Source organism: Dunckerocampus dactyliophorus, chromosome 1 (genome assembly GCF_027744805.1).
Source record: "Dunckerocampus dactyliophorus isolate RoL2022-P2 chromosome 1, RoL_Ddac_1.1, whole genome shotgun sequence".
NCBI classification, from domain to species: domain Eukaryota; kingdom Metazoa; phylum Chordata; class Actinopteri; order Syngnathiformes; family Syngnathidae; genus Dunckerocampus; species Dunckerocampus dactyliophorus.
Genome location: NC_072819.1, coordinates 39,739,994 through 39,766,485, shown reverse-complemented (window position 1 = coordinate 39,766,485; position 26,492 = coordinate 39,739,994). Strand labels below are relative to the sequence as shown.

The window sequence follows — 26,492 nt, the reverse complement described above, 5'->3', positions numbered from 1 at the left end:
TTTTCAAACCTTTTTGGTGTCCTGAGCACTTTCAGCCAAATATTGGCTTTGGTAGGTAAATGTCATTGGGATGAATGTGTCTAATGTAAAATTACAGAGACTGTGGAGCATATGTTGTTACATTGTATGAAAGGAAGAGCATGTCAAACTAATGAAAAATATAATTAAGGTAAGGAATGGAATATTGAGGGTATGAACAATACAAGTGGGGGGTAAATACAGAGAGATCAGTTATAAAATATCTAAAGGACACATAATTATATAATAGAAACTATTTTTTTCGTTTGGTTTTTGTGTTTGTAAAGTAGGTTATACTCTATAGCCCATGTTACATACTCAGATACAATAGGTGGGGGTATGTAGCTGTCATGGCTGTAACCCGCCATTAAACCAAAAGAAGAAGAAGAAGAAGAAGAAGGCTCACACACGAGTTTCGCAACCGTTCACAACAGGCGTATCATTAACATTACGGTAAGTGAACACATTTTTTAATTACCCCGCCTTTCCGTCTTTACGGTAACTACCCGGAAGTTGCCATTCCGTCATGGCGCTGTCCTGTTTGAGGCTTGCTAATCATATGTCTTTGACTCGACTCTGGAGTGTTAGATCTAACAGCAAAATTAATGCCCTGTGCATCCCATGCGTGTGTCATCAGTCCAGGTTAGTGTGGCAACACGAGGGTTGGATGACCAAGTCCATTCTGCTACATTTGTTAACTATTTGAGGTTGATTCGTCCTTTACCTGTTGTTTTATTTAGTCGCTTAGCGGTATGTTGACATTAGATAGATTTCGTATAGCTTTTCAAATGTTGTCATGTATGCCTTGATCTTTCAGAAATGTAACCTTTTATTCTTAACTATGCGAATCATTATAAAATAGCAATAGCAATATATACACACATCTTTAGTCGTATAAATCTAAACACGAGGGAATGTCACGTACATTAATCTTGATAATTGTTGCACTAATGAATGATTATTTTTTTCCATGTCTTGTACTTTTCAAACGTCTCCCTTTGTAGATACTACTCGACGTCGGAAGTGAGACGAGGCGCTGTTCGTTTTGCCACTTCCAAGCTCGAATGGGCAAAAAACAAATATGAGGGTTTTCTGAAAAGACGATTCCCCCGCTTCTATGTGCTCCACCGTACTTTAGTGGAAGGTAAAGTAAAGATGTCTGCACGACATCGCTGTATTGTAATCCTTTCATGGATGAAGACTCCGTCAGGGACCACTTCATTAAGTACACATGAACTGAACTGTCTATACCGTCCTGAGACTACGAAAAGTAAACGTTGCATGAAATATTATCTTGGGTGAAAACAATATCCCAAAACAGTTCATTAGAAAAACTTGCTTTAAAAGCAATGTCCATTGCTGTAGTCAGGGGCGCTGTAAAAGGGGGGGAAAGTTAGGACAATTCCAAGAAAAAAAAAAATAGGTACAAGTTAAAATATAATTTTGCTATCAGGGATGAGATATTTTTTTAAATAGTCATAAATATCAAAAACAGTATTTGTTTTTGCTTCTTTTTGGCAGTAAAAGTTAAATCCATGTTGATCAAAAAGTAAACCTCCATATTGACCAACCAACCCCCTATATGTGCATGAAATGGTTTGGTCCTGCTTTAGAACACAGACCATACAGTGTTGCCTAGTAGTTAAATAAAATTTGGTTCTGGGAGAATTGAAAATGTTTAAAATTTTACGCCAGACTTCTTTTCTTTAAAAAAATATAATGAAAGATTTCACCTTGCCTGCTGTGAAACCGTGGTGGCGTAACATTAAGGTTGCGTGTTCGATCCCAGCCTGTGACAAGTTCTTTTTGTTTTTTTAGCTTATTTTTTCTAAAATAAACAATAGGTTTCCAATGCATTCGTATTGCTCCAAAACATGCATCTAACTAAATTCAGGTTTGAGTCCAATAGCATAAAAATAGCTTTTTTAAGGGTCAGTTAAGTCCTAGATATGTAGTGACTGCAGCTGCCCAGGGGGCCCAGTGTGTTTTTTTGTTTTTTTTCATGGGGCCCAGAAATCCTGACGACACCCCTCTCTTTCTGACCGGCTAAATAATTCTGTCATCAATCATCTTTTGTACTGTTCTGGTAAGAGGAACAAGACATTTAAAAAAAAATGAAAAATTTAATTAAATTATTTGCAATTATCCACAAAAGCAGTTTATAGCTCTATCTCCCTTTTATTTTGAATTGTAATCATACATTTGTCATTTTGTAAATGTAATGCTCCACTTTTTCAGTGGTATTGTAAATTGACAAGGGTGGACAAGGTGTTGCTTTCAGTAGCTTAAAAATGACTGTATGTTACCCAAACCACCTCAAACTATCGATTTAAGACTTCCATTAATCAATTTTTTTATACCCCTTATCCTAATTAGGGTCGTGAGGGTATGCTGGAGCCTATCCCAGCTGACTTTGAGCGAGAAGCCGGGTACACCCTGGATCGGTCGCCAACCAATTGCAGGGCATGATTAAAGACTTGCGTATTTAAAAAAAAAAAAACAAAAACAAAACTTGTGCCCATGAAACATGCTGGTTGGTATGGCAGCCATTTTTGGGAAGACAGTTTTATTTCATTGGACAAACCCTAACAAATCACTGGAAAGCCCGGGATGTCCTCTCCACAACTCAACGATGTTTATTCTTGCAGATTGTTTTGCATTTGAGATAAGGTTGTGGAATGATTGTCGCTTACAGAAGGCAAAAATCTATTGTTGGGTCTCAGGACGATATTAGTGTTTTCTCAGGTATCTAATGAATTCTAGTGTCCTCCTGTGTTGCAAACCACAAAACCAAACATACGGTTAAATGAATACATTGTCAGTCAGAATTGAGCATTACATTGTGGGTCAAGTGTTGCATTGTTGTGCATTGTCTCTCATTGTGTCAGTGTAGGATTCAAGCTTCTCTTCCAAGATGCCAAAGAGGTGAGTCAGATAAAAACCAAGATGGCAAGTCATGGAGTCACGTATGAAGATTTGTCCTACAGGGAACTGGAGAAAGTCAGACAGGTGACTTCACTTGCTGTTTTGTCCTTTTCCACACAACACAAATGTAAAAGGGGGGCTTAGTGGTGTAGTGGTTCAGATAGTGGTCACTAGGTGTACCTTGCCCCTCTTGCAGTTCCATCCATCCCATTCTTCTGTCTTAGGAACACTTCAGTGCATCTGGTACAAGAAGGCACTTAGTAGACTTGTGTTCAAATAATAATGTTTCATGTTAGGGTTGTGTGAAGAGACAAACTTTAAAATGTCAATATCAAGGAAAGAAAATGCTTTCAGTGCTGTATGTCTGAACTCGTATTTGTCCTTTTGGATGTCTACATTTGTGAGATAGTTTCGCCGAGACCTGATCAAGGCTATCCCACTGGCGCTAATATCCATCCCTCCCTTTGCCAACTACCTAGTTTTCGTCTTGATGTAAGTTCGATTTTTTTTCACAGAAAACCCTTAAAATATATCATAATCTTCCTCCCTGCCTTGTCTAATCACTCCTTGTGTTTCTCTTTGCTCTGTAGGTACTTTTTCCCCCGCCAGCTCCTGATTCCTCATTTCTGGACCCCAAAGCAGCAGGCAGAGTATCGACAAGTGTACCATTCATTAAGGGCCCAATACCACTGGCCCATACTCAAAGGGCTCCAGCAAGTGAGCAGGCAGGTGGAAGATTCTCAGCTACAGAGTCGTCTTGACCACCTGTGCTCTAAGGTAAGCCAGTGCATTATTCGTTTTTATAGAACATGTCTGATAGAATTTATTTTACAGGTACAGACTGGAGCAAATCCCAAAGTGTCTGAAATTCTTGCTGTACGGAGCCTGTTTTCAGGGCCTCCTCTAGGTATAAACAGGTTGAGTGTGGATCAAATGGTCAGTAAAATCTGTCTTTTCACACTTGAATACTGCTACTCGATTGGAATATAAGTGTGTCTGCCCTTTTTTTTTTTTTTTTTTTTTCAGAGACAGATCAGCTCGCTCTTTTTTTTGACGCCCCGCCTCCCGGGCTTCTTAATTAACCGGCGCCTTCTAGTGCACGCCTTTGAGCTCACCTTGCTAGACAGAGCTCTTGGCAGGCTAGGTCCTCATCAGCTAAGTGACTCAGAAGTGAGACAGGTCAGACTCTCAACTCAAAGCAATTGTCTGCATTTGAAGAGTTGTGTTGTTACAACAATTCTGTATTCCTTTTTCAGGCTTGCTATGTGAGGGGCCTCAATTCTGATTCTGTTAGTATTAAACAGTGCCGTGAGTGGTTGTCCCAATGGCTTCAGATATCCTCTTCACTAAAGGGTAATGTACTCTATACCCCAAGCCATTTTACATCTAGCTTATCTGGTCATTTCTGAATGATTTGCAACGGTTTATGCCCACCTTAATTTAACAACATATCCGTGTCTTCAATATTCTTAATAAAAAAAGCCTACTGTGCTCTTTTTTTGTTGTTTTTTTTCCCCCAGAATCAGAGGTGTCGCTACTTTTGCACTGCCTTGTGTTTCTCTCCGCCAACTACCCCAATGATGGAAACCACCCCTAAACAGGAAGCCTGGAGCCCTCTTCTTTGGACCACAGCCAGCAGTTACTTCTTTTGACTAGCTAATATCTCCTTTTTGCAGATGAGAAAAATATTTCAATACTTGCTTCTCTTGGCAAGACTTCAGGTGTATGCGAAAAATTAAGCTTTTTTTGCCCCAAGGCATGTTTGCTGTAAAATGTAAACCACATTGCTGATGCCAGAGATTTTTATCTGAGCATCTTTGCTTTACTTTAGGACAAAAACTTACACACATTATCTGTCTGTGTGTATTGCAAGGCTGATACTGTAGGTTCTAGGAGAATATGGAGTGTAGTTTACATGTTTCAGACTGAAACTTAAGACTTAAAAGGACTGACAAGTAGTGGTTTTAATGATGTGGTGTCATTATTTCTCAGTATAGCTAAAACAAGCTAGTTGTGTCTCAGCAAAGCTCCACAGATGAGCAAGATACATTTGTGTAAATGATTTGCTTATGGGGTGGTATCATTGTTCAGACACATTCCATTTGTAAAAAAGTGCAGATCGCAGCTTTTATGCTTACACATTCACAAGTTGTCATCTGCTGTATTTTTCTCTCTCAATGCATGTACCTCATTGTGTGCACTGCTTATTTTACTTATGTTCAACATTTGGTTGTAGGAGGGTCTTGAAGAAAACTTGAAACAAAAATGACCTGTATCTGCAAAGACGTTCAAACTTTGTGTGCGTGCATGTGTGGTGAAAATGTAACTTGAAATTGATACTGTCTTCAGAAGCTTATTTGGTCTGTGGCAGAGCTATTAGAATCCTACTGAGTGCACTTTACCTCAAAGTTTGCTGAAAGTTAAAAATCACCTTTTACTCATCTGGTCAGATAACACCCTGAAGCACAAAATGTCAAAGCTTTTTTTGGTCCAATTTGTGCTGATTGTACAAAGAGGAAGTTCAGAGTTTTGCACTAAAGGAAATACCACTTCATCCTGTGCCTTTTACAAGGACTAACACATTACATTTTAAATGGGTTTCTGGCATAATGTATATTATTTGCTCATGTTCAGTGATATGTTGATGTGCTATGTAATGAATGTGCCCAAATAAAAATAAACCGATTTACTCTTAAAGAAGACAAACCACAAATAATTTAAAGGTTCTTTAATAAAAACAAACTGGGAACCAACAAACCTTGAAACTAAAATCTATATATGCTAGCTGAACGAGCAAAGTCAAAGATTATATTTAAATTCTTTAACCATCAAGAAAACATTTTGACAAAGAAGTAACAGTGCTGCCTAAAATGTATTTTGCATGCCTAAAAATGTATTAAACCAGAAACACTCCTGACCTATCAAAATATCCAAAAAGGGGGAGAAAATTGTTCTGTGCACTACATCTGATATGTCTGGGGAAAAAAAAATATTTAAGCGCCATTGTTACGTAGGTATGAACTGAACTGAATCACATGACTTCGTAGCCGCTGCGGATGCCTCTCATCAGCACACAGGCAAACACAACGCCTGCGATCTGCAAACACAATGCATTTCATAGCTTTTAAAATAGGACACCACCTGATAACAGGATACATGTCAAGTGTCTCACAACAGACTTAAGTACAACGTTCTCATGAAACATTCTTGTGTTTCCAGTTGATACATACCTCGATAAAAGCAAGAACCAGGGCTGCAATTATCACCCACTGGATGTTTTTCTTGAGTAACTCCTCGACTGCTTTGCGACAACCCTTCAGGAAGAGAAAAGGAAAGTTGGGTTCTGTTAGTGTGGCGCACTGCGTCTGTATGTGCATGACAAACATAAGTGTTCATTGAAACATACTGGATGGCTGACAAGTTAACGTCTGTTCAGGGTCCCTGTAGATCAAATTTACAAACGTCCCTAAAGATCTGCAATGGAGCTTGCCTAAACAGGCAACCCAGGCTGACGAGGAAATCAAAATAGAATGCAGACCCATATATTAGCAACGCAAAACCAAGTTTGACGTGGGACAGTTTTGAGCTAAAGCGCAAGCTAATGTGTTGTATTTGAATACTACATTAAACTACAAACTTGTACAGTTTAAAATGAAACTGTTTCAAAACAGTAGGCTTATGCATTTAAAATAAAGACTTTGACATTCTGCTCTTTCAATCTTTTTTTGTTAGCTTTAAACAAGGAATATACAGTTAAGCTGTAAAGAGAATTGTCAATGAATTGACAGTTCCTTTTGAAAAGTATAATTTTATAAAAATTGTATTGATTGTATTTTTTTTATTTTATATTTTTTGTATTTATTTAACTGAAATGTTATAATAACTAAATGTCAGGCAACGATGGTTACCTCTTGGTACACTTTGGCAGAGTCTGTCATGGCACCAATTCCACAATTTGTAGAGACATTCAAACAGCACGAGTCCGGTACGGAGTTCCCATCGGGTCGGAAGCTTCTCCAGTCTGTGGAGTTGTTCATGCCGCAGCATTTCAACTGGAAGCACAAATGGCAGCGTTGAGGTTTGGAAATGCACGCAAGATGAACATCATGTAGTAACTTATGACAAGACAGGATGTAAAGGCAAACAGTCCAGTGTCAAGCAGTCATGCAGCACTAGGATGCGGAGTTGTTATGTGAGGGTGTTGTCGGGCTAAGTAAACACTGAGAGCAACTCACATCCTCCTGCAGTACATCCACGCTGGCTCTGAATTCAGCTGAGCTGTTGCTGTAACTGGAAATCATGTCAGTCAAACTAGCCTGGACGACGTCTGAGACCTTGTGGAGGAGACAAGTGGAAATAAAGTAGAAGTACATGTGTGCCAAGTTTAGCACTCTGTTTATTCACTCACTTTGTTTCTGAAGATGTAACCAGCGATTGCTGTGGCAATCTGAACAAGGATGACCAGTGAGAGAAGGATGGCAAACTGGGGGAGAGAAATTTACAAAATTAAAAACCACATACCTTGTTATATCCTGTGTTAGCTAGCCAACAACTACAGTTACCATGGTCACCATGCAGTAGTTCTCCTTCCAGGCACCACAGCAGCCGAAGAAAGCAACAAAGAAAATGACCACACCAACGGCGATGATGACGATGGGAGCTCCTGACGCAGACGCATCCCTGATCATCAGGGTGTTATGCAAGGACACTTGAACCAGGACTCCCACTACAATCAGCGCCAGGCCACATAACTGCAGAGAAGAGGACACTGTTACAGGGCTTTTTTTTTAACAAGACATTACTAGATTCCATATTGGGCACCCTCAAATTGTTTTGATACAAATTGAAAATGTATGTTTATGTTAAATAAAAGGTGTCCAACAAAACCTTTACAAAGATGAACAAATAAAAGGGGTGTAATGGTGCATGTACAGTATTCGTAATCACATTTTTCAGTGCGGGTCCTTTGGTTCAATGCAAAGACGTACCAAATTCCCACAAGTATCGCTTTGTACGTCTGTGAAAGTTGCGGCTTGTTGTCTTTGTGTTCTTTTCTCAGCTGGAAATGTAGCTCCCAAGAATAAAAGGGGGAGAAGGGGCTGGAATAGAGGGGACATGTCCCCTGCCCTATTTCAAAAGGCTGTTTTGGCCCCCTACAGTTTTTACCATCCAAAAACAATGTTACACTATATTAACATTTCGTATCGAAGGCTCCACAGTTGCACTATCCACTCAACAATTTGGAACAACCCAGACATCACATTAGACAAACTATTTACACTTCATGTCATGGAAACACAAAAGGCATCCACCATATTGTACAAGACTCCAAGATGATCAGTTTTCTAGAATTAACCCAGAAGTTCCACATTTGTAACAGTCAATATCTCCAGTATTTACAGCTTAAATCAACCATCCTACCTCAAAATCAACAACACACTCAACTCACAAAACCAAGCAATTATCATAGAGGATTTTTTCCAAGATCCCCGACATAGAGAAACTACTTGTACTTTCAAGGTAATATACATTTCTAAACACTGCTGACACTGAAATATCCCTCCCAACTTCAAAGTGGGAACAGGACCTTTCCACCACCCCAAAATACAGCCTCAAATACTGTATGTAAAAACAACTTCATTCATTGCAAAAACCCAAATTTACAACTCATCCAATTCAAGATTATCCACAGAATGCACTACACGGGTGAAAGATGATATAAAATGGGTTCACGCATCAGATCAATGCACTTATTGCTCACAGCACACCACAGACAACTGCATGCTTGCTGGCACTGTACACCAATTAAACCAGGGGTCTCTAACTCAATTTCACTGGGGGCCACTGGAGATAGAGTTTGTGTGAGGCTGGGCCGCATCAAGTATTGGGAGTAGGGCCGGGAATCTCAGGGTACCTCACGATATGATACAATTCACAATACATGGCTCACAATAACGCTAAAGGGCCACCCCTCCCCCGGTCCATGTGATAACACCACTGTTAGTTCAGTGTTGGTGTTTACTTGCCCCTGTAAGTATGTAAGTAACACTGAGCTTGCCCGGATGTTGCAGGCTGCAGTTACACTACTCTTTGATGTCCAGTCGCGCAAGATACGATTTGGTGGGCCGCAAATGGCCCGCGGGCTGTGAATTTGAGACCCCTGGATTAAACAGTTTTGGACAAGTCACAGATCACCTATCACATATACAGTATTAGGCTGCCGCATCCCTTTACTATGTCCTCAACTCTGTATCTTAGGAGATATGTCATCAGTACGATTACATAATCACACTATAACTACACTGTTTACAGCCCTAGCTGTCGCCAAGAGAACAGTCCTCCTAAACTGGAAAACAAGAAATCAACTGACCATAACACACTGGAACAATCAATTAATCACTGCACACCCCTTTTCAACAAAATATAGTCCACATTTATTTTAAAAAAATCTAATCTCAATTCCATAGAATCTGCTGAATTTTTTCCCCCTTTTCAATTCATTTTATTTATTCATTTATTCCTTTCTCCTACCTCTTCACTACTGCTATTACCACCATCATTACAATTGTAATACTTAAACATATATACAAGCATCTATAAACACTGTGCGGACTTCAGCGAACCACAGTGAGAGACATTATCCACAAATGGCGAAAACATGAAACAGTGGTAAACCGCCGCCAACCTGTCGATCACAATCCACTAGTCGATCTTTGAGACTTTGCCTGTTGATCGCGAGCACGTGGTTGAGCGAGAGGGAGAGACAGAGCGCAGGGAGAACATGCAAACCCCACACAGAGATGCCCAAAGGAGATTCTTCTGAGTCCGACATGATAATCGCAGAGAGTTTCCTTTCCTGCTCACCACACTTCAGACAGTCATGCTGATTGAGCAAAGATGCTAAGCAGATGGAAGGAAGTTGCTATATTCTGCAATATTGCATCTGTCTACAAGTTAATAGACTTTTATGCATCAATGAGCAGTGTGGGGAGACGGAAGCAGCTCATGCGGTCTTTCGCAAACAATGTGACGGTGAGCTGTTTGAGCAAGTAGGATCAACATGAACATGAACCGGAAACTGTAAAATGCTTAACTACAGCGCAGTAAGCAGTGCAGTCACAGAGACACGCAGTACACTGAAGATTGCAGGCTGAGTTCTTTACTAAACTCGTCACAATATTTTTCAAGAACTGGTGCAGTTTTTTAACCAAAATGTGCTCACCTTGGGAAAATATTAACATCACACAATATTTACTATGTTAAAATCTGTTATACCGGTCCGTTCAGTTGCTGTGGGGCAGCAGCGCTTTAAAATAGTGGATTTTTGACTATTTTAAATCATTAAAATGCAATCAGAACAGTCATTTTGTTGTTGCGCAAACACACACACACACAGACGCATGCACAACACACCTGACTTTATACATTGTGAATACTTGAAAAGGTCTTTAGTAGTCTAGTGGCAAATTTGACAGTGATACAGTAGCTCCACTGATGCTTCTGCATACGCATGGCCATTAACTATCTCTACAGTGGCTCCTACTTGGGACCACATCAGACCAAGACTTAAACAACAACAAACAGACCTACAAAAGTCTACATCAATTCCGCACCTTTGTCCAGAGCTGCGCCAGCATGCAATTGGTTCTCTTTGGCCCATGTGTCTCACCCTCATCGGTATTGGTTATGTAGTGTAATCCTTCTGACCAACTTCTCCAACTTCCTTCCACAGTTCACAAACATGTATTTTTGGTTCATTTAATACCAAATTATTCGCCTGTGTTTTGTGATTATTATGTATGTATGGATGATGTATTGTTATGGCCTTTAACAGTCGTATCTCTCCAAGGAAAGTTGCCAACGCAATAAACCTTGGGTATAGAGAACATGTCAACCAACCATAAATGCGACGAAAAGCAGAAAAGAGTTGTTGCAGGTTATTATGAAACATGCAAGAGCAGCTCATAACACAATGAAACTGCCATTCGAATTGTAGCCTTGTCTCCCAGGCCCAGCCCAGTGTGTGTTGTTTCTCTTCTCAAGCCATGACTGCGGTAGCTTGCTGCTTATTGGCACTACCAAAGTAAATATTTGAACTTGAATCAAATAGGCATCTAATAGTGTAGCTAGGAAAACACAAAGGAGGCAAATAGGTTTGGGCGATACGGACCTTAGCATGTATCACAATATTTTTGCGATGTATCACGATATGATGATAATTAAATTCAGCAAAGTCTTGTATAAGAAGCTACAAACCTTAACCCATATAATTAACTACACTCGTCTCAAATTGTAAAGCACATTTATTGATTTATTGGTAACAAACTGTGCAATACAGCAAGTGCATTTAGTGGGTTAAGTGTTGACGTGCTCGCTGACTGTGTCACACAGCATGAGGCACTCTTTGTACTCCACTCTGTGTTTGCGCTTGAGATGGTAGAACAAATTTTTCGCGTTACCACCTTTTGCAGTCAACGTTGCTTTGCAAACTTTGCGTATTATGGCCTCTTGCTCCTCATCTGCTCCAGTAAAAGCAAACCACTTCTACATTACAGAGGTACCTCCTTGTAGAGCTGGGTGCAAGAATAAACGTGCTTCTCGTCTTTTTTCACTCAGAACCTGCACGTTGTCATTGGGCATTGTAAAACGCTCCTTACGTTAAAGAGGTAAAACGCGATGAAAATATGATAGAGGCAAACGTAACAAATAGGATGGCATAAACCCTACAAAAGTATCAATATGTATAAAACTACTGTAATGAAGCATTTAAAGATACCTTTACAAAAGTGTTTAAAGCTTAAATTATGCTCCTGCACCACAGAGCCAGCGTAAGCCACGTCGCCTGGCTGTGCTCCCTCCGAAACATCCAAAAAATTAAAACTTGGCGCCAATGGACGACGACGTGGACCGCGGACCTTTGATTGGTTGGCTTGTCTTCGTACATAATTTCTAGTTCTTCCCTCTCCCGGAAGTGCCAAAAAGTCCGCCATAACAAATGAAACAATGGAACAAGTTGAACAGTGTCTGAAAGAAAAAGTTGCAAATATAAAATATAAACACTTACAGTAGAGGCCAAAAGTTTGGTTTCTTTATTTTCATGACTATTTACATTGTAGATTCTCAAAACTCTGAATAAACATGTGTGGAATTATGTATTTAACAAAAAAGTGTGAAATAACTCTAAATATATGTCTTATATTTTATGTCATATGTTTTTTTTGATAGCACCTCAAACCCTTGGTGTTCTCTCAATTATCTTCATGAGTTAGTCACCTGAAATGGTTTTCACTTCACAGGTGTGCCTTGTCAGGGTTACTTGGTGGAATTTCTTGCCTTTATTAATGGGGTTGGGACCACGGGGTTGTATGGTGTTTGTCCAAACTCTTGGCCTGTATTGTATATAATACTGTAGCGTCCTGACAGAGTCACACAGAATCTGATGCCCTTTGCAGGTTTTACTGCCAACCTTAACGTCAAAAGTAGTGCTCAGTTCCAAAACAGTATGCAGTTCACTCACAACAACACGTCCTCCTTATCCACCAATAACATCCACAGCAAGTTGCATTCATGATATCCGTGTTACACCAACAGGTTGTTACAATATGTACAATATGTTTTATGTGGATGTTGCTTTGGTGGCCTTTGTTTACCAGGTCAGGTCAGGACGTTGTAAGCAGACAATAGGTGATGGCGCAAACGTCCTCAGTTTATCGACGGCCTTTCTAGTTTGACATAAATGACTTCTTTAACATCTTTTTCAAAAGGGATGTCTACTAGAGACATAAACCGGGAAACTCCACAGCTAAATTTTTTGAAAAGAAGTCTTTTAGACTCAAGGTGAAACGCCTTTCAACAAAGAGTCCAGTTGCCTCGATTGAACTTATGCAATTACTTTCAGCAAGTCTGCATGTTATCAAAAAAGATGTTTTAAGTTGTACAGTACATTGTACGTACAATTCGTGCTTCTGGCAAAACTTGCCACGCATCACCTGATGTGCAGCTGACAAAAAAAAAAACAGCCTAAGATGAAATTGCGGCAGTTTTTGCAAATCAGTTGATGGTTTTTAAGATGTAAATATCAAACTGTAAACCCCATAACCAAGGCATGAATTCAGTTTACATAATGTTCGCATAAAAAAATAATAAAACATCAAAGTACCAAATGCAAAGATAATAAAAATAAGCATTGTCATTCACTTCTTCAGCTTTACTGTAAAAAACAAAAAACAGAACGTGTAAGCTCTGTCGTAATGGGGGTGGGGGGGAGGGGGTAGAGTCACATGACGCTGTTACAGAGTAAAATCTGGTCATAAGATTCACATTCCATGATCACTACTTGCTGTAAAGCTCCTCTAGCTGGTTATGGTATTTGAGATTAATTTTCTTTGTCTTTTGTAGTATCAAAGAGTGTACATTGACAATTTTTTGGAACAGATAATCAGGCGGGGGATGTCATAAGATGTGTATGCTCATGGTGAATCATCATATCATTTCACACATAATGTAACAGAGTCATAAGACAAAAAATGTGACAGGTTACATGGGGTGGGATAAACAGCTCCAAGGAAAAGGTGATTGAAAGCACATATTACAATAAAGTGGCCTGAGCTTACTTCCTGTATGTTCTTGCAGGCACCAAGCCATGCTGTTATTTCATTCATGCTTCCTTTTGATAATCAACAACTGCTACAAAAAAAAAAAAGAAGTAGGCAATGACTCACCCAGAAAATGAAGTTGAAAAAGAAGAGCATGAACTTGACACACTTCATTCCCCCCTCGAGACTCATGTTTGAAAAGGATCAGCTTCCTGGATCAGGCAAAAAGGAACATTTGTCAACGTTCTTTCACTTGTCCAAAAGGTAGAAGTGATTGTAAGTGACGTCAGTGAACAACTGTTGTTCCCTAAAATGATCCGAGTCCTCTGCCCAAGGCTGTGATGGGACATTTGAGCTCCAAATGGCTCTTAAAACAGCTGCTATCAACTTTGGTCTTCTTCCCCCATCGATTAGGCGCTGGAAAAATCGTCATTCGAGCAACTGGACGACTCGTCAACGGCCAACAAGCGAACACTTATTAAGTGCGTAATTTAAGCTTTCAACCCTAAAAAATGATCGTCGCCTCGGCCGAGACAGAGGTTCCGTTTTGGGAAGCCCTGTCGAGGACCGTTAACCAACGCCTGCAACAATGGCTGCTTTGTCCGCAAACGAAGCTTATTGAATTTGTCAGATAAATGACTCTTACATAAACTCGACGGCATCTAGAGCGTGTCATCCATATTGGCCGAAAACTTGAGATTTTTTGTTCACCTTTATTTGCCGTAGTGCTGTAACTACCCACATTTTAAAAAAACGCTCGCAGGTAGGAATTATCCTGGAAAAAATTTGTTGCCTACCTTTTAGAGGAGTGTATATGCCGTCGCCGAAGGACGAAGAGGACAAAGTGTTGGAAGTTTTGGAGTGGTTCTGTCGTTTCTAGTCCCTCCCCAATTGCCGATGCTGCCCCCTTGTACTCCTCCGCCACTCCATATATTGTATTGACCTTACCTCACGTGATAACTTCAAGCTCCTTTGGTTAAAGGAACACTGTTGGTTCTGGTCACTTGAATCCACCACTAAGTGATTGCTTGTCATGGTTAACATGTTTTAACAACTAAAATGACTTCAACTCTCAATTCATAATGTAATGATTGATTTTCATTATTTGCCCTTTGCTGTAATGGTGACATTTTTAGGTTTTGGCAAAGTGAAGCAAGCCAGTAAAATGCACGCTTTCAGGGTCAAAACATGTGTGCCTCAAAATATCCTTTGGGCCTTATTGACAAGAGCAAATTTTCACTTGTGAGTGACAGATTTTGTAACATTTTTGACGATTGTAATATATATTGCGTACTAGGGATGTCCCGACCCCCATTTTTTGGCTTCCAATCCGATCTGATCAATCTGATTTTTTATAGTCTTGTCGATCCGATCCAGTACCGAGCCTGCTTTTGTTACAAGCATGAATTTGTGGAATTGAATATATGAAAATAGCTCTTCAACGCATTACAAATAATGCAATTAAAGTATTGCTGAATTTACTTTTTTTTATTCCACAGCATGACCAACAGTATTGTTTGGCTTTTGTAACAAACCTCTGTGAGTCAGGTCCCTAATTCAATAAAAGATCCAATAAAAGTCCATCCAATATAAGACACATTGGAAAAAATGGGCATGCAAAATACTTTTAGGGTAGGACTAATCATTTGAGATGGTTATAGATCAATTTGTGGTGTGATTTAGAATGTATTACTTTTTTTTTTTAACAAACTCTCTAGCGCAATAGTAATTTATTGGCGGTCCCTTGTATAAACAACCAGCGATTAGAGCAGCACTTTCCATGCGAGCAGTGGCGGAGGCAGTAATTTTTCATCGGGGTGTCCAAGGTGAGACCATTACTCATATAGGGGTGCGGCAATAAGTTGATACCTGAAATGTCTAGCTGGCCAGTGGGGTGGCCGGAGTGTGACCAAAGGTGGCCACGGCCACCATTGGCCATCACGTAGCTCCACTACTGCATGCAAGCTCCCCGCACGGCACAGCGACGGCACCGCAGACATGTCTCTATGGTGGTGTTGTGTTGTTTTCTTCTCAAGTGGCAACCAGCTTTGAGGCACATTACCGCACCTACCATATTGGAGTGTTGCCCAGAGTTACAAAAGTTATACAGCAACCGGATCGGCCTGATCTCGAGGTGATAGCCGATATTATCCGATCTTGGAACCTGGATCTAAAGACTGTGAGGCCGACATCAATATTTATTATACAAGTTCATGTGAAATATATTTAATATGCAATACCAAAGGCAAATGTACAACTGCAGATACTATTGATTGCTCATTCCTTATGATTATTTAAAGAACAATATATTCAGTACTCATTTATCACTCCCAACTTCTTAACTACTGATATATGTATTTAGTTATCTTTTTATTCATGTCTAAATGCTGTATTTATTTTACTGTAATAACTACTACAAATGGTTAATTTCACTATTCAAGATTCAAGAGAGTTTTATTGTCATGTGCATAGTACAACAGCAGTTATACCATGCAATGAAAATCTTATTCTGTTCATTCTCCCAAGAAAAGAAAGAAAACAAATGAAAGAATAAGAACATAAGAAACATAAACACATAAACATATATACCAATAAATTAAGCAACAACAGAAGAGCTCTGCTTTTAATACACATCTTTATAATTTTCTTTTATCATTACAAAAAAGAGATAAATAGAACATGTTGAAACCAGGAAGTGAAAAAAATGACTGTTATGAAACGGACACTGGAGAAGGGGTAGGGTTGAATCAGCTCTGTTTCTTCCTACTCCTTTTTGTACATGTTTGATTTGTCATGATTTGCACTCTGCTTAGTCTGCTGCCATCTGCTGTCTCGTTGCAGTCCTGCAGAGGACTCCTCCCACCTGCTCGTCTGGACAGCACACCTGCTGCACATCTGTAATCAAGGCGTTCTTAAGCCATGCTGTCTAGCCAGCTTGTTGTCTCCCTTTGCCAGCTTCGTGTGTGCGCTCGGTTTTCCCCCTCATGCAGTCTTTGATAGTCGTTCTCCTTGATCTTTATTCCTAGCTGCCAACTGTTCCCTGTAAGTTGTTGAGCATTTTTGTATTTTTCCTCATTTGCTACTTTGTCCTTTTGTTTTTCTCCTTTGTGAGCACACTTTGTTGTTATTAAAATACCTTTTTTGATACCACTCCGTTAGTCTCTGCTCCAGGGTCCACAACTCCTGGCACCCGTGCCAGCGCGTGTAACAGAATTGTTACATTGGAAGCATGTGATGTACTCCAATGCAACCTTTCTATACTGTACACGTTGAAAATAAACTAACAAATTTCCATTACAATTAAAATGAATTAGGAACATTTTGGCAGGAAATTAAAATTATAACTGGCTTGAATGTGAAGCTTTGCTTCTTCCTACTCCTTTTTGGACCTGCGGAACTGCTGTGATCTGCTTCGGTGTAACCTGTGTGCATGTTCAAGATGAATTAAACCATTACCCAAATAGGGATATGACTTCACATACAGTCACATCATAACTAACAGTGTGAGCGTTAATATAATAATTGAATTGTTTTGAGGTTGGGTTGTGTGAGGTCTTGCATCTAAATGCTGGCCTTCATGCCTCAGCCGCTTGTGAGTGTCTCTTTGGCTATGGTGGACTGCTCTTCACTGCAAAGTCAAAAAGAATTAACTTTAAAAGTCAACTGCTGCTCAAACTTAACAGGATGTTCAGAGAGCAATGTTTTAAACATGGATATATAACTAATTATACATTAGTTAGGTCAGGGGTGGGCAAAGTACAAAGTAATATAAACTTTTAACTTGCAAGCTGGCAACATGACTTGCAAGTAGAGTCAATCTGTGGCCTTTGATGGTTTTGATGGTTTAAGTAGGTTTTCACATTCAGCAATCCAGACAAACTACCTCACCATGGCCATGGCTATCCACTGCACTGTCTGGGAAGTAAAAAAGGAGGGATGTTCACATACTCTTTAATTAAAGAGTAAAACTATGTTTTATTGTTCATAGTTCATATTGTTCATATCCCACATCCTTTATTCATGTACTTACTTTCTTTGATGTGGTCTGTCATTTAGTTATGCAACACAACCTCTGATGTTTAAAGTACTCCTGAAAAAAGGGACACAAGCATATATCACTGATTGTATGGCACTTTTGCAGATAAAATAAGACAAATAATTCCAGATGGAATGTGGACTCAAGTTTGCCCACCCTTCCCAGTATGCCTTATTTTCATGTCCTGCCCATCCTGTTTTTTGTTGGGTTTTTTTAAGAAAGTGATTATAATGTCTTAGTTTTCATTTTTCTTCATCGAACCTGGTGTCCCGTCCACTGGATTTGCTAATATAGCTAATATTTTTTTAGTTATTTATTGATCAAGCAAAGACTTGAAAAGAGAGCTATTATTTTTTTATGAGATGACTTTCCTAATGCATAAGAAACATATTTTTTTTATCTTTATTTCATTCCAAAGCTTTTAAAGTTATTTTTGCACCATTGAATCTGATAAAAGAGATATTATTTTAGGCAAATAAAACATGTTGAGTAACCTCTGAGAAGCCTTTTTGAATTTGTGTGTTTGGTTATAGAGAGTATTTTGTATACAACTATTTTATCCATAAAGAGGAGGCAAATACTTTAAATGTTTTGAAATTGTAAGGCATCTTTGAATAAACTTTCAATATCATTTGAGGTGTCCTGGTTTTTGGTAATCAAAATATGGTCACCCTAACTTTAGTGCAGGGCAACTTCATTTTTTTAAAATTCTGTTCACTGGCAGTCAACACACAAGACTGGATGAGCTTTTGTAGTTATGCAGCCATTCCAAACCAGATTTAAGACTCATTCTTGTATTGCTCGGTTTAATTGATCAAGCAAGAATAACCACAAAAAAGACTAAAACACAGTGCAAAAAACGCAGTGCAATCCACACAATGTATTAAAACATTTATTTGCGCAACAAACTGGTCAGCAAACAGCTGAAAATATATACACACAAAGTAAATTGTTGAATAATACCCTCTTGAGCACACTGTTCATGTGATCCTGAAGCAGCTCAACTTTTCGCTCCAAATATGAATATTTGGGAAAAATAACTTCTTATGTGTGATTTTAGGCTCTCTCATATTAGAACACGTTTAATGAGCAGTTGATGTTGTTGTTGTTGTTGTTGATGTTATCATTACTGTGAAACAGTGATCTTAATCACTGACTGAATAAATTAAGTTTGACCTTGGGAGTACAATGACAATTCCAGATGGACGCTATGGGCTAATCACCTTAATATAAAAATATATTAAATAAAAAGATAAACATGGGTGATAATAAATATATCAAATAAATTATGTGACAAGTTATGCCATTTGACATGAGAACAATACATTCTTTAGCAAAGAATTGTAGTATTCAGATGTATCCCAGAACATTTCATCTCTTGTCAGGCACTGTTTAGCCTCCTTATTACTCGCTTCCGTTTTAAAAGTAGCATCAATAAAGTTTAATGATGGAAAAAAAGGAAAAAAATCTGGTCCAATGCTCTGGTTGGCTGGATGTCTCAGGCGCAACAGGAACAGGAAAGGGCGGGGTTAAACGAGAGAAAAGAAACTGTCGTTATCATCATGGCGGGATACATGAAAGAACGAAAGCGTGTAATGTGTACAAGAGCCGAGTCCATATTTTTTACGGTGCTGCTTTTTTGTTTACCTCAAACATCATCACAAACTACAGGTAACATGAGGTTGGACGCTGTATTTAGGGATTTAATTGTTTTCAAATATATACAGTATCATATCACAACAAGAGAATTAACAGTCTTGCTAAGTTTTAGACGTAAATAGATAAGATAGCCTTTTTATGCAAACCGCACACTACTGACCTCCATTTGCCTTTTAACGTAACATTTGGTACATTGAATGTTGTAGTGAACTAGTTTTCAATTTAGCTCACTCATCAGTACACATCACATATGTGCATGTGTTCAAGTTGTTTGCCTTTTCTGACGAATGAATGAATGTCCTTATGTAATCTAGGTAACAAGCCAACAATAATCGATCTCAGAGATGGAGAATCATATGCAATAGCAGGGACCAACCTGTTCTGTTACACAAACACCATTGTCCCAAACTGGAGGCAAACTTGGACAAGAATTCAGGTTTGTTATTTGGCATTTTTTATATTTAGAATTTTAATTTAACACAAGTAAATATTGATAGGCCGCATGATAGACTAGTGCAGTGTTTCCCAGCCTTTTTTTGTCTTGTGTGCCCCCAGAGGCGCAGCTGTCCCGCAGGTTAGTATCTCCGTGGAGAAAATAGTTGTAGCACACACGTTCCATTTTATTGTCCCACATAATATGAAATGACTAAGAAGATTTAGTTACCACCCTGGAAATAATTTACAGTAAATGTTTCCACTTACCCCCTGCAATTTGCTTGTGTACCATTAGCAGTAAACGTACCCCTGGTTGGGAATCACTGGACTGATTGTTAGGTTAGCATGTTTGCCTTCCAGTCATGGAGAGTTGGAACACTGCTGTGTGGCGTTTGCATGTTTTCCCTGTGCTTGCATGGGTTTTCTCCAGATACTAATCCCAAAGACATGCATGTAAAGTTAGTTGGAGGACTAAATTCCATCCATCCATTTTCTATGCCGCTTATCCTCATTCGGGTTGCAGGGGTATGCTGGAGCCTATCCCAGCTGACTTTGTGCGAGAGGCGGGGTACAGCCTTGATTCTAAATTGAGACTCTAAATTGTCCATTAAAAAATAAAATAAAAACCCACAATTGTTCATAGGTGTGAATGATTGTTTGTCTCCAAATGCAACCTCTCCAAGGTGTACCTCAAAGTCAGCTGAGGTAGGCTCCAGCTCACCCCAATGAAGAGAAAATTGATGAATAAATGTTTGGTTTTGCTTTGCTTGGGATATACAGTATTTGTTTAAAACTATTGTAGTTTTATATTACACTACTCTGGCATAGGCAAAGCAATGTCATTCTTGTTTTTTTTAAACAGGTCAGAGTTTGGAGTCTGAAGATGTTCAAGGTAGAAACCGTAAGAGGTGAGGAAGAACTGCAAGAGCTGGAGCGCTTCACTCTCTGGAGCTGGGTCCAGGGTTTGTTGCGTGAAGGCCACAATGAAACCACTATAAACATCAACCTGTTCAGCAACAAGACATGTTTCAAGATTGAACCTACTGACGAGACCAATTACACTGTCAAGTCACTACGCAGTAAGTGGAAATCAGTCTGTCTGTTATCATTTCTGTTAGGCCAACAAAATTGTTTGTGTTTTCTTTCAGAGTTTGACATCTATTTATTTATTGTTTTCCTCGCTGGAGTAATGCTGTTTGCTTTTGCCGACTCCCTAAGCAGGTAAATTACCTTTTCTTTTAACACTTTTCCTCGCAAGTGCATTAAAGTTTTTAAGGTAATGTTTGATGTTTTTTGTTTTGTTTTGTTTTTTTACAATAGGAGCCAAATCTTCTTCTACTCTGCTGGCATGGGTACAGGAATGATTGCTTCTCTCATCATTGTCTTTTTCTTACTGGCTCGGCTTTTGCCAAGGGTAATATGAGCCGTTGGTAATATAAAAAGAAACACATGCATGTCAGTTTTAAAACAGTACATACTATTTGTGTTTCCACAGAGAAGCCCCTTTTATTTATTTATTGTTGGCGGCTGGTCATTCTCTGTGTACACCATCCAACTTGTCTGTAGGAACCTCAACCTGATCCTTCAAGAACATTGGCATGCGGCTTTAGGTACAGACAAATCGAATACATAATCATATAAATAATGACCATTTCATCATGCATCCTATCTCTTTGCTTAGTGCAAGATTTTCTATCACACTATGTGAGCTAGTATACTTCCACCTCCCCAGGTTACGTGGGAGTGGTTGGCTTCATCAGTTTCGCTGTGTGTTACCGCTACGGCCCTCTGGTGGATGAAAAGAGCGTCAACATTCTGTCATGGACGCTGCAGTTGTTCGGCTTGCTCTTCATTTATCTAGGAATTCAAATTCAGCAAGTCGCATTTGCCATTATTGTCGCAGCCCTGCTTGCTAAGAATCTGGAGTACCCCATCGTGATGGCAGTCGTTGTAGCGAGGTGAGGGGCTGACACAAGATGGCGCGAGAGAGCTTTGTGAATGTTGCTACGAAATGACAGCCATTTGTATTTGATTCTATTTTTCTTTTGGAGGACAGGACTAATTTGCATTGTTGTTGTGTAGGAAAATCCGACACTATATTCACTGGAAGCCGGAGAAGCGTCGCCTGTTGACAGAGGAAGAGTATCGCAAGCAAGGGGAGGAGGAGACTCTGCGTTCCCTGGAAGAGTTGAGGAAGTACTGTAACAGCCCAGAGTTCAGCCCATGGAAGGCAGTAAGCAGGCTTCAGTCCCCCAAGAGGTGGCCATAGTCATTTTTCCCTCTCATTAAATACATTAAGTGTTAATTAGTCTCTTTTATTTGTAAGGCAAGGCAATTTTATTTATAGAGCACAGTTTGTACACAAGGTCAAAGTGCTTTACAGAAAAGAAGGCTAAATCAATTCATAAAATAAGTCCATAAAAGTAAAATACTTTCAGTTGTCCTCTGCACAGTTGAATAGAAGTGTTTTAGCCTGGATTTGAACATTGCCAAAGTTGAGGTTTGTCTCACATTTTTTGGAAGACTGTTCCAGATTATGGTAGCATAAAAATGAAACGCAGCCTCACAGTGTTTAGTAGTGACACTGGGCACCCACAGGAGACCACTCCCTGAGCTTCTCAGAGCCCGAGATGGTTCATGTGGCTCTAACATGTCAGAGATGTACATTGGCTCTAGACCATAAAAAGACTTGTAGCGATGGGAAGCCAGTGCAGAGACCCGAGTACCGAACTATCCATCCATCTTCTATGCCGCTTATCCTCACTAGGGTCGCGGGTAAACTGGAGCATGTCCCAGCTCACTTTGGGCAAGAGGTGGGGTACACCCTGGACTGGTCGGTACTGGACTAATATGGTCATATTTCCTGGTTCTAGTCAGGACTCAAGCAGCAGCATTCTGGATGTACTGCAGCTATTTTACAGCTCGTTTAGAGAGCCCAGTGAGAAGGCCGTTCCAGTAGTCTAGCCTTCTGGAGACAAAGGCATGGCTTAGTCTCTCTAAGCCTGGTATAGACACTATTCCCTTGATTTTGGCAATGTTTTTAGGCGGTAAAAAGCTGCTGATGTTATTGATTTAATGTGGCTGTTAAAGGTCAGGCCTGAGTCCATTATTACCCCTACATTTCTAACCTGATGATTAGGTTTTTAGTGAGAGAGAGTCCCAAGGTGATTGATAACACTTTCTGTTTGTTTCGGTGAGCCACAGACAATAATTAAAATTTTGTCTGAGTTTAGCCGGAGAAAATTGTAGTGTGTGGATGCAGTGACAAAGTAATTCAGAATGGCGATGTTCACCTGCAGTTAGTTAGCTTTTGTTTCTTCAGTTTCTTGTTAATTTTAATGGCTGATACAACTAAAGGCACTTTTGTTTGGACAAATATAACAATGATAACAAAAATAGCTCATAAGAGCTCATAACATTTCTTGGCAGTACAAATATAGCTATTCATGTAAGAACTTAAGCGATCTTGGTTGTTAAGAAAGCCATGGAAGTTGGTAGATTGTTATAATTATATTTGTACAAACAAATGAACCTTTAGTTGTAAAATGGATCAATAAACTGAAGAAACAAGGGTGGCCTGTAATTTTTTCCATGACTGTAGGTAATGATGTGCTGTATGTAATCCTTTTTTGTTGTTGTTTTTTGATAAGAGGCCATGTTGTGACACACTGCAACATCTTGACAAGCTTGCCTCATCTTTTTATCGACAGGTTTGCTGATTTCATTGAGGGGTCATCTCACTTGATGGCAAATGAGGTGTCTGTTCACGCGCAGGAATATGGCTGCAGAGATTTTTGGGAGAACGACTTTTTTGACACAGATGATGACGACGAAGACCCATCCAGCCTCTGCCAAAACCAGGGTGGAGCAACTCGCATGCCTTAAAAAAGTGAACCTTGAATTTCTACCCTTTGGAAAGGTCGACACTACCACTCAAGACTGTTGAGCCACTGGGTTGCAGAAGAAGTTGTAGGCCATTACAGACTCAAGTGTGGTCATTTTTATTAAGATGATATATTTTTTTCACAATGTACGGTAGCTGGATTTCCTCACATAGGGCCAAAGACTTCTTTTAGAATGAGATCAAACATTGAACTTGGAACACGGTTTATGGGAGTGTGAATTTTTGTGACAGCATATGACTGTAGTATACTGCAGATAGAGCTGATAAAGTTTTATTTTGAAGCAGTGTGATTGCAATCTCTTGGTGCAAGTCATGTTTTTTCCTAACTCTATTTTCTATTCTAATGATGGAATATAGTCACAAATAAACAATTAGAACATAGAAATGTAATACCATAAAATTTTTATGAGTCCATAAAAAATGTTGTTTGAAGCGCTAATAATGGCACTAAACAAAACATTTTTGCTTGACCAAATCTCGTATTGACCAACATTAGGAGCACATACTGTACATGGAGCTGTGAGTCCATGGTTTTTAATCTAAACATTCAGGAAATGCCATGTGTGTAAGTCAGTGTTTTGAATGACATACTTTACATTTTTGCCAGTTCCTCAACCTGGAATCAGGTTGAGGCTGTATTCCGTGAAATCCTCAGTCCTTCATTAGAGTGACTTTTTCCACGCCGCCATCTTCAAATCTTATGTCTGAACCCATGCTCTCATAATTCAAATGGACACATTTCAGGTGTGCTCAAGTCTGAAAAATGTCTTGGTATATTGATCCAGTCTAAAACTAGATGTGCAACACTGCACCGGTGCACTTGAAATCTCAACATAATGTGAGTGGTTTACCTCACCTAATTGGCTGCTGAGGTTCAAAATTAGACCTCAACTCTGGTATCTTTCAGTATGCTGTATCTTGCTGCACTTACAATGTAGATTTGACATGGTGACATTTACTCTAACTTCCCTCGGCATTCTCCTGCTATGACTTGGTTCATGGCCTTTGATTGCGCTTGGCACTCTGTGTTGAAAAGGGCTGATGCAGCAAATGAAATTTGCATGTATTTCCCCGGCTTAAAGTGGGGGTGTAATCTGTAATCACATTTACGTGGTTTATTTCCTATGAGATAGTCCTACGCAACACAGCATCAGAGCAAGTAACCTTGCTGCAACGTAAAAGCAAATGAGAAAAATAATCTCCCTTGATGACTAATGGGTGTCCCATAATCTCATGATCTAAACTGAATTAACTCGTGCATGACCCTGTTTGCGTTTTACTATGTCGTGTGAAAAACTAATGTCACGCTAAGTGCATACTGGAAGTAAATAACATGTATTTATGCAGCAGATTAAACTGAGTGAGTGCTTTCCATAATGGATACAAAGAAATGTGGAGGAGGAAGAAGTGGAAAAGGGGAATCCGACCATCCCCATAAATGTGGCCAGAGGTGGGAGCAAGTCATTGTTTTGCAAGTCTCAAGTCTTTAATCTCAAGTCTCAAGTAAAGACATGCAAGTCCATGTCAAGAGAGGTTGAAAGGCTTGAAATTTTCGAGTCCTTCATAAGCACCGTTTAGTGTCTCCCAAATAAAATGCCATTTTAACAGTGTAACAATCTGTGATATTTGACAAATGCATTTTTATTTTTTATTTATATTTACATCAAGTAATACCAGCGTGACAAGACTTAGGGGGGTATTCTGCGAATGTGGCTCAACCAACCCAGGCTTTGTGCTCAAGATGCAGCTCAACAGAACCTACAAGTAAAATTCGTAATCACAATTAATTGACGTGTTTGACGTGATATTATTCTACTTCTGCTGAAAATTGAAGCGATCCTAGCAAGTAATTAGGAGGAGTTCCTAAAAGATTATGACTGCTAAAAGCGACACTGTTGCCGCCAATAGAGCTAGGGAGGACCACTAGCATGCTAGCTTGCAGCGTGAGAATGCGCAAGTTAACACTGATTATTACACTAACTATACCCTACTAGTCTTCATTTATCAACGCTCAACGTTGCACAACTTTGACATATTAACACTTAAACAAATAAATCTGAGCAACAACAGTCTTTTTTCATCTTTGAAATATGTCATCTTGATGGTAGTGTTGACGCGTTTCGTGGAAACCAATTTTTTTCCTTGTTATAATAAATAAGTGTTTTCTTCCAGTTGAATGATGCCTCAGAGTGCTTCCAGCAAATATTGTAATATAAGAACACTAAAGGGCTGAGTACTTACGACTGCTGTGACATAAACGTCTGCTAACATGGGCCTAATTATTAATATTTCAAATTGCATTTTATTCCTGGTGCTCGGATCAAAATGTGTATTCTCTCAGCTGAAAACCTATCTCGCCTATAGATGTATAATATCATCAGGGAATGCTCTTTTTTTTCCAATGCTTTTTTCTCCATATCCCCTCGAGAGGTCCGTAGGTTCTAAATAAATGGTGATGCCATCTCCGAATTCATTAAACAGTGAAACAGTCGATAGTCGATTTTAAGCTCAAATCCTGTTGTGAGTTTCGTTTAAGTTACCATTGTGATACTGCTGCTTTAAAAGAGAGCTACCTTCGTCAAACGAGCAAAGTCTGGCTTTCCACTAAGCACACTTTGCAGAATACCCCCTTAGTCACAGAAAATGAGTGCTGACATAGCATTCAGGATTCGGTCAGAGAAATGTAATCCACACATTCATTGGTTGTTCTTAAACCTGATTGGACTTTAATACATGCATTCAATGAGGTACATTTAAAGGGAAAATATGTTGTCTTTCTGGAAATTACATAATGATCACATTAGTTGAATACTTTGAATGGGCCCAATTTTCTCACACACATTCTCTGAAAATGTCACGTATATTCAAGTCATCAGACTACAGCCTGAGTCTACTCCCGAGTCATTGATTTCAAAGTCCG

The 26,492-nt window shown here is 39.4% G+C and overlaps 3 protein-coding genes across 5 annotated transcripts; 2 read left to right on the top strand and 1 right to left on the bottom strand.

Annotated features, from left to right (window-relative positions):
- The first annotated feature begins 462 nt into the window (after positions 1-462).
- letmd1 (LETM1 domain containing 1) lies at positions 463-5,665 on the top strand. Of its 2 annotated transcripts, XM_054791893.1 has the most exons (9): positions 463-660; positions 1,023-1,162; positions 2,912-3,027; positions 3,353-3,435; positions 3,534-3,720; positions 3,778-3,879; positions 3,970-4,122; positions 4,200-4,296; positions 4,464-5,665. In XM_054791893.1, exons 1-9 carry the CDS (start codon positions 545-547, stop codon positions 4,538-4,540), a joined length of 1,071 nt encoding a protein of 356 aa, XP_054647868.1. In that variant the 5' UTR covers positions 463-544; the 3' UTR covers positions 4,541-5,665. The 2 variants fall into 2 exon arrangements, with proteins under 2 accessions (XP_054647868.1, XP_054647875.1); XM_054791900.1 differs by lacking the exon at positions 463-660 and having other exon boundaries at positions 1,035-1,162; positions 2,907-3,027.
- Positions 5,666-5,924: 259 nt separating this feature from the next.
- Positions 5,925-14,482, bottom strand: cd63 (CD63 molecule). The gene is made up of 8 exons (XM_054791913.1): positions 14,336-14,482; positions 13,665-13,750; positions 7,506-7,694; positions 7,352-7,426; positions 7,179-7,277; positions 6,852-6,995; positions 6,174-6,257; positions 5,925-6,040 (listed from the first exon to the last, which is right to left on the bottom strand). Exons 2-8 carry the CDS (start codon positions 13,728-13,730, stop codon positions 5,975-5,977), a joined length of 723 nt encoding a protein of 240 aa, XP_054647888.1. The 5' UTR covers positions 13,731-13,750; positions 14,336-14,482; the 3' UTR covers positions 5,925-5,974.
- Positions 14,483-19,093: 4,611 nt separating this feature from the next.
- Positions 19,094-23,856, top strand: nemp1 (nuclear envelope integral membrane protein 1). Of its 2 annotated transcripts, none has more exons than XM_054782193.1 (9): positions 19,094-19,245; positions 19,548-19,669; positions 20,531-20,747; positions 20,817-20,889; positions 20,989-21,082; positions 21,164-21,278; positions 21,401-21,626; positions 21,751-21,927; positions 23,379-23,856. In XM_054782193.1, the coding sequence occupies exons 1-9, from the start codon at positions 19,137-19,139 to the stop codon at positions 23,551-23,553; spliced, it is 1,308 nt and encodes a 435-aa protein (XP_054638168.1). In that variant the 5' UTR covers positions 19,094-19,136; the 3' UTR covers positions 23,554-23,856. The 2 variants fall into 2 exon arrangements, with proteins under 2 accessions (XP_054638168.1, XP_054638177.1); XM_054782202.1 differs by having other exon boundaries at positions 21,751-21,901; positions 23,379-23,515.
- The last annotated feature ends 2,636 nt before the right edge of the window (positions 23,857-26,492 follow it).

Bases quoted from the DNA above. Each gene is read 5' to 3' on its own strand.
- letmd1 (XM_054791893.1), top strand. From the start codon at position 545: ATGGCGCTGTCCTGTTTGAGGCTTGCTAATCATATGTCTTTGACTCGA. The intron at 1,163-2,911 runs GTAAAGTAAAGA...GTGTCAGTGTAG, and splicing joins CCACCGTACTTTAGTGGAAG to GATTCAAGCTTCTCTTCCAA. The intron at 3,721-3,777 runs GTAAGCCAGTGC...TTTATTTTACAG, and splicing joins TTGACCACCTGTGCTCTAAG to GTACAGACTGGAGCAAATCC.
- cd63 (XM_054791913.1), bottom strand. From the start codon at position 13,730: ATGAGTCTCGAGGGGGGAATGAAGTGTGTCAAGTTCATGCTCTTCTTT. The intron at 6,996-7,178 runs GTGAGTTGCTCT...TTGTGCTTCCAG, and splicing joins TGGATGTACTGCAGGAGGAT to TTGAAATGCTGCGGCATGAA. The intron at 6,258-6,851 runs GTAACCATCGTT...CTCTTCCTGAAG, and splicing joins CTGCCAAAGTGTACCAAGAG to GGTTGTCGCAAAGCAGTCGA.
- nemp1 (XM_054782193.1), top strand. From the start codon at position 19,137: ATGGCGGGATACATGAAAGAACGAAAGCGTGTAATGTGTACAAGAGCC. The intron at 19,246-19,547 runs GTAACATGAGGT...TATGTAATCTAG, and splicing joins AACATCATCACAAACTACAG to GTAACAAGCCAACAATAATC. The intron at 21,279-21,400 runs GTACAGACAAAT...CCACCTCCCCAG, and splicing joins ACATTGGCATGCGGCTTTAG to GTTACGTGGGAGTGGTTGGC.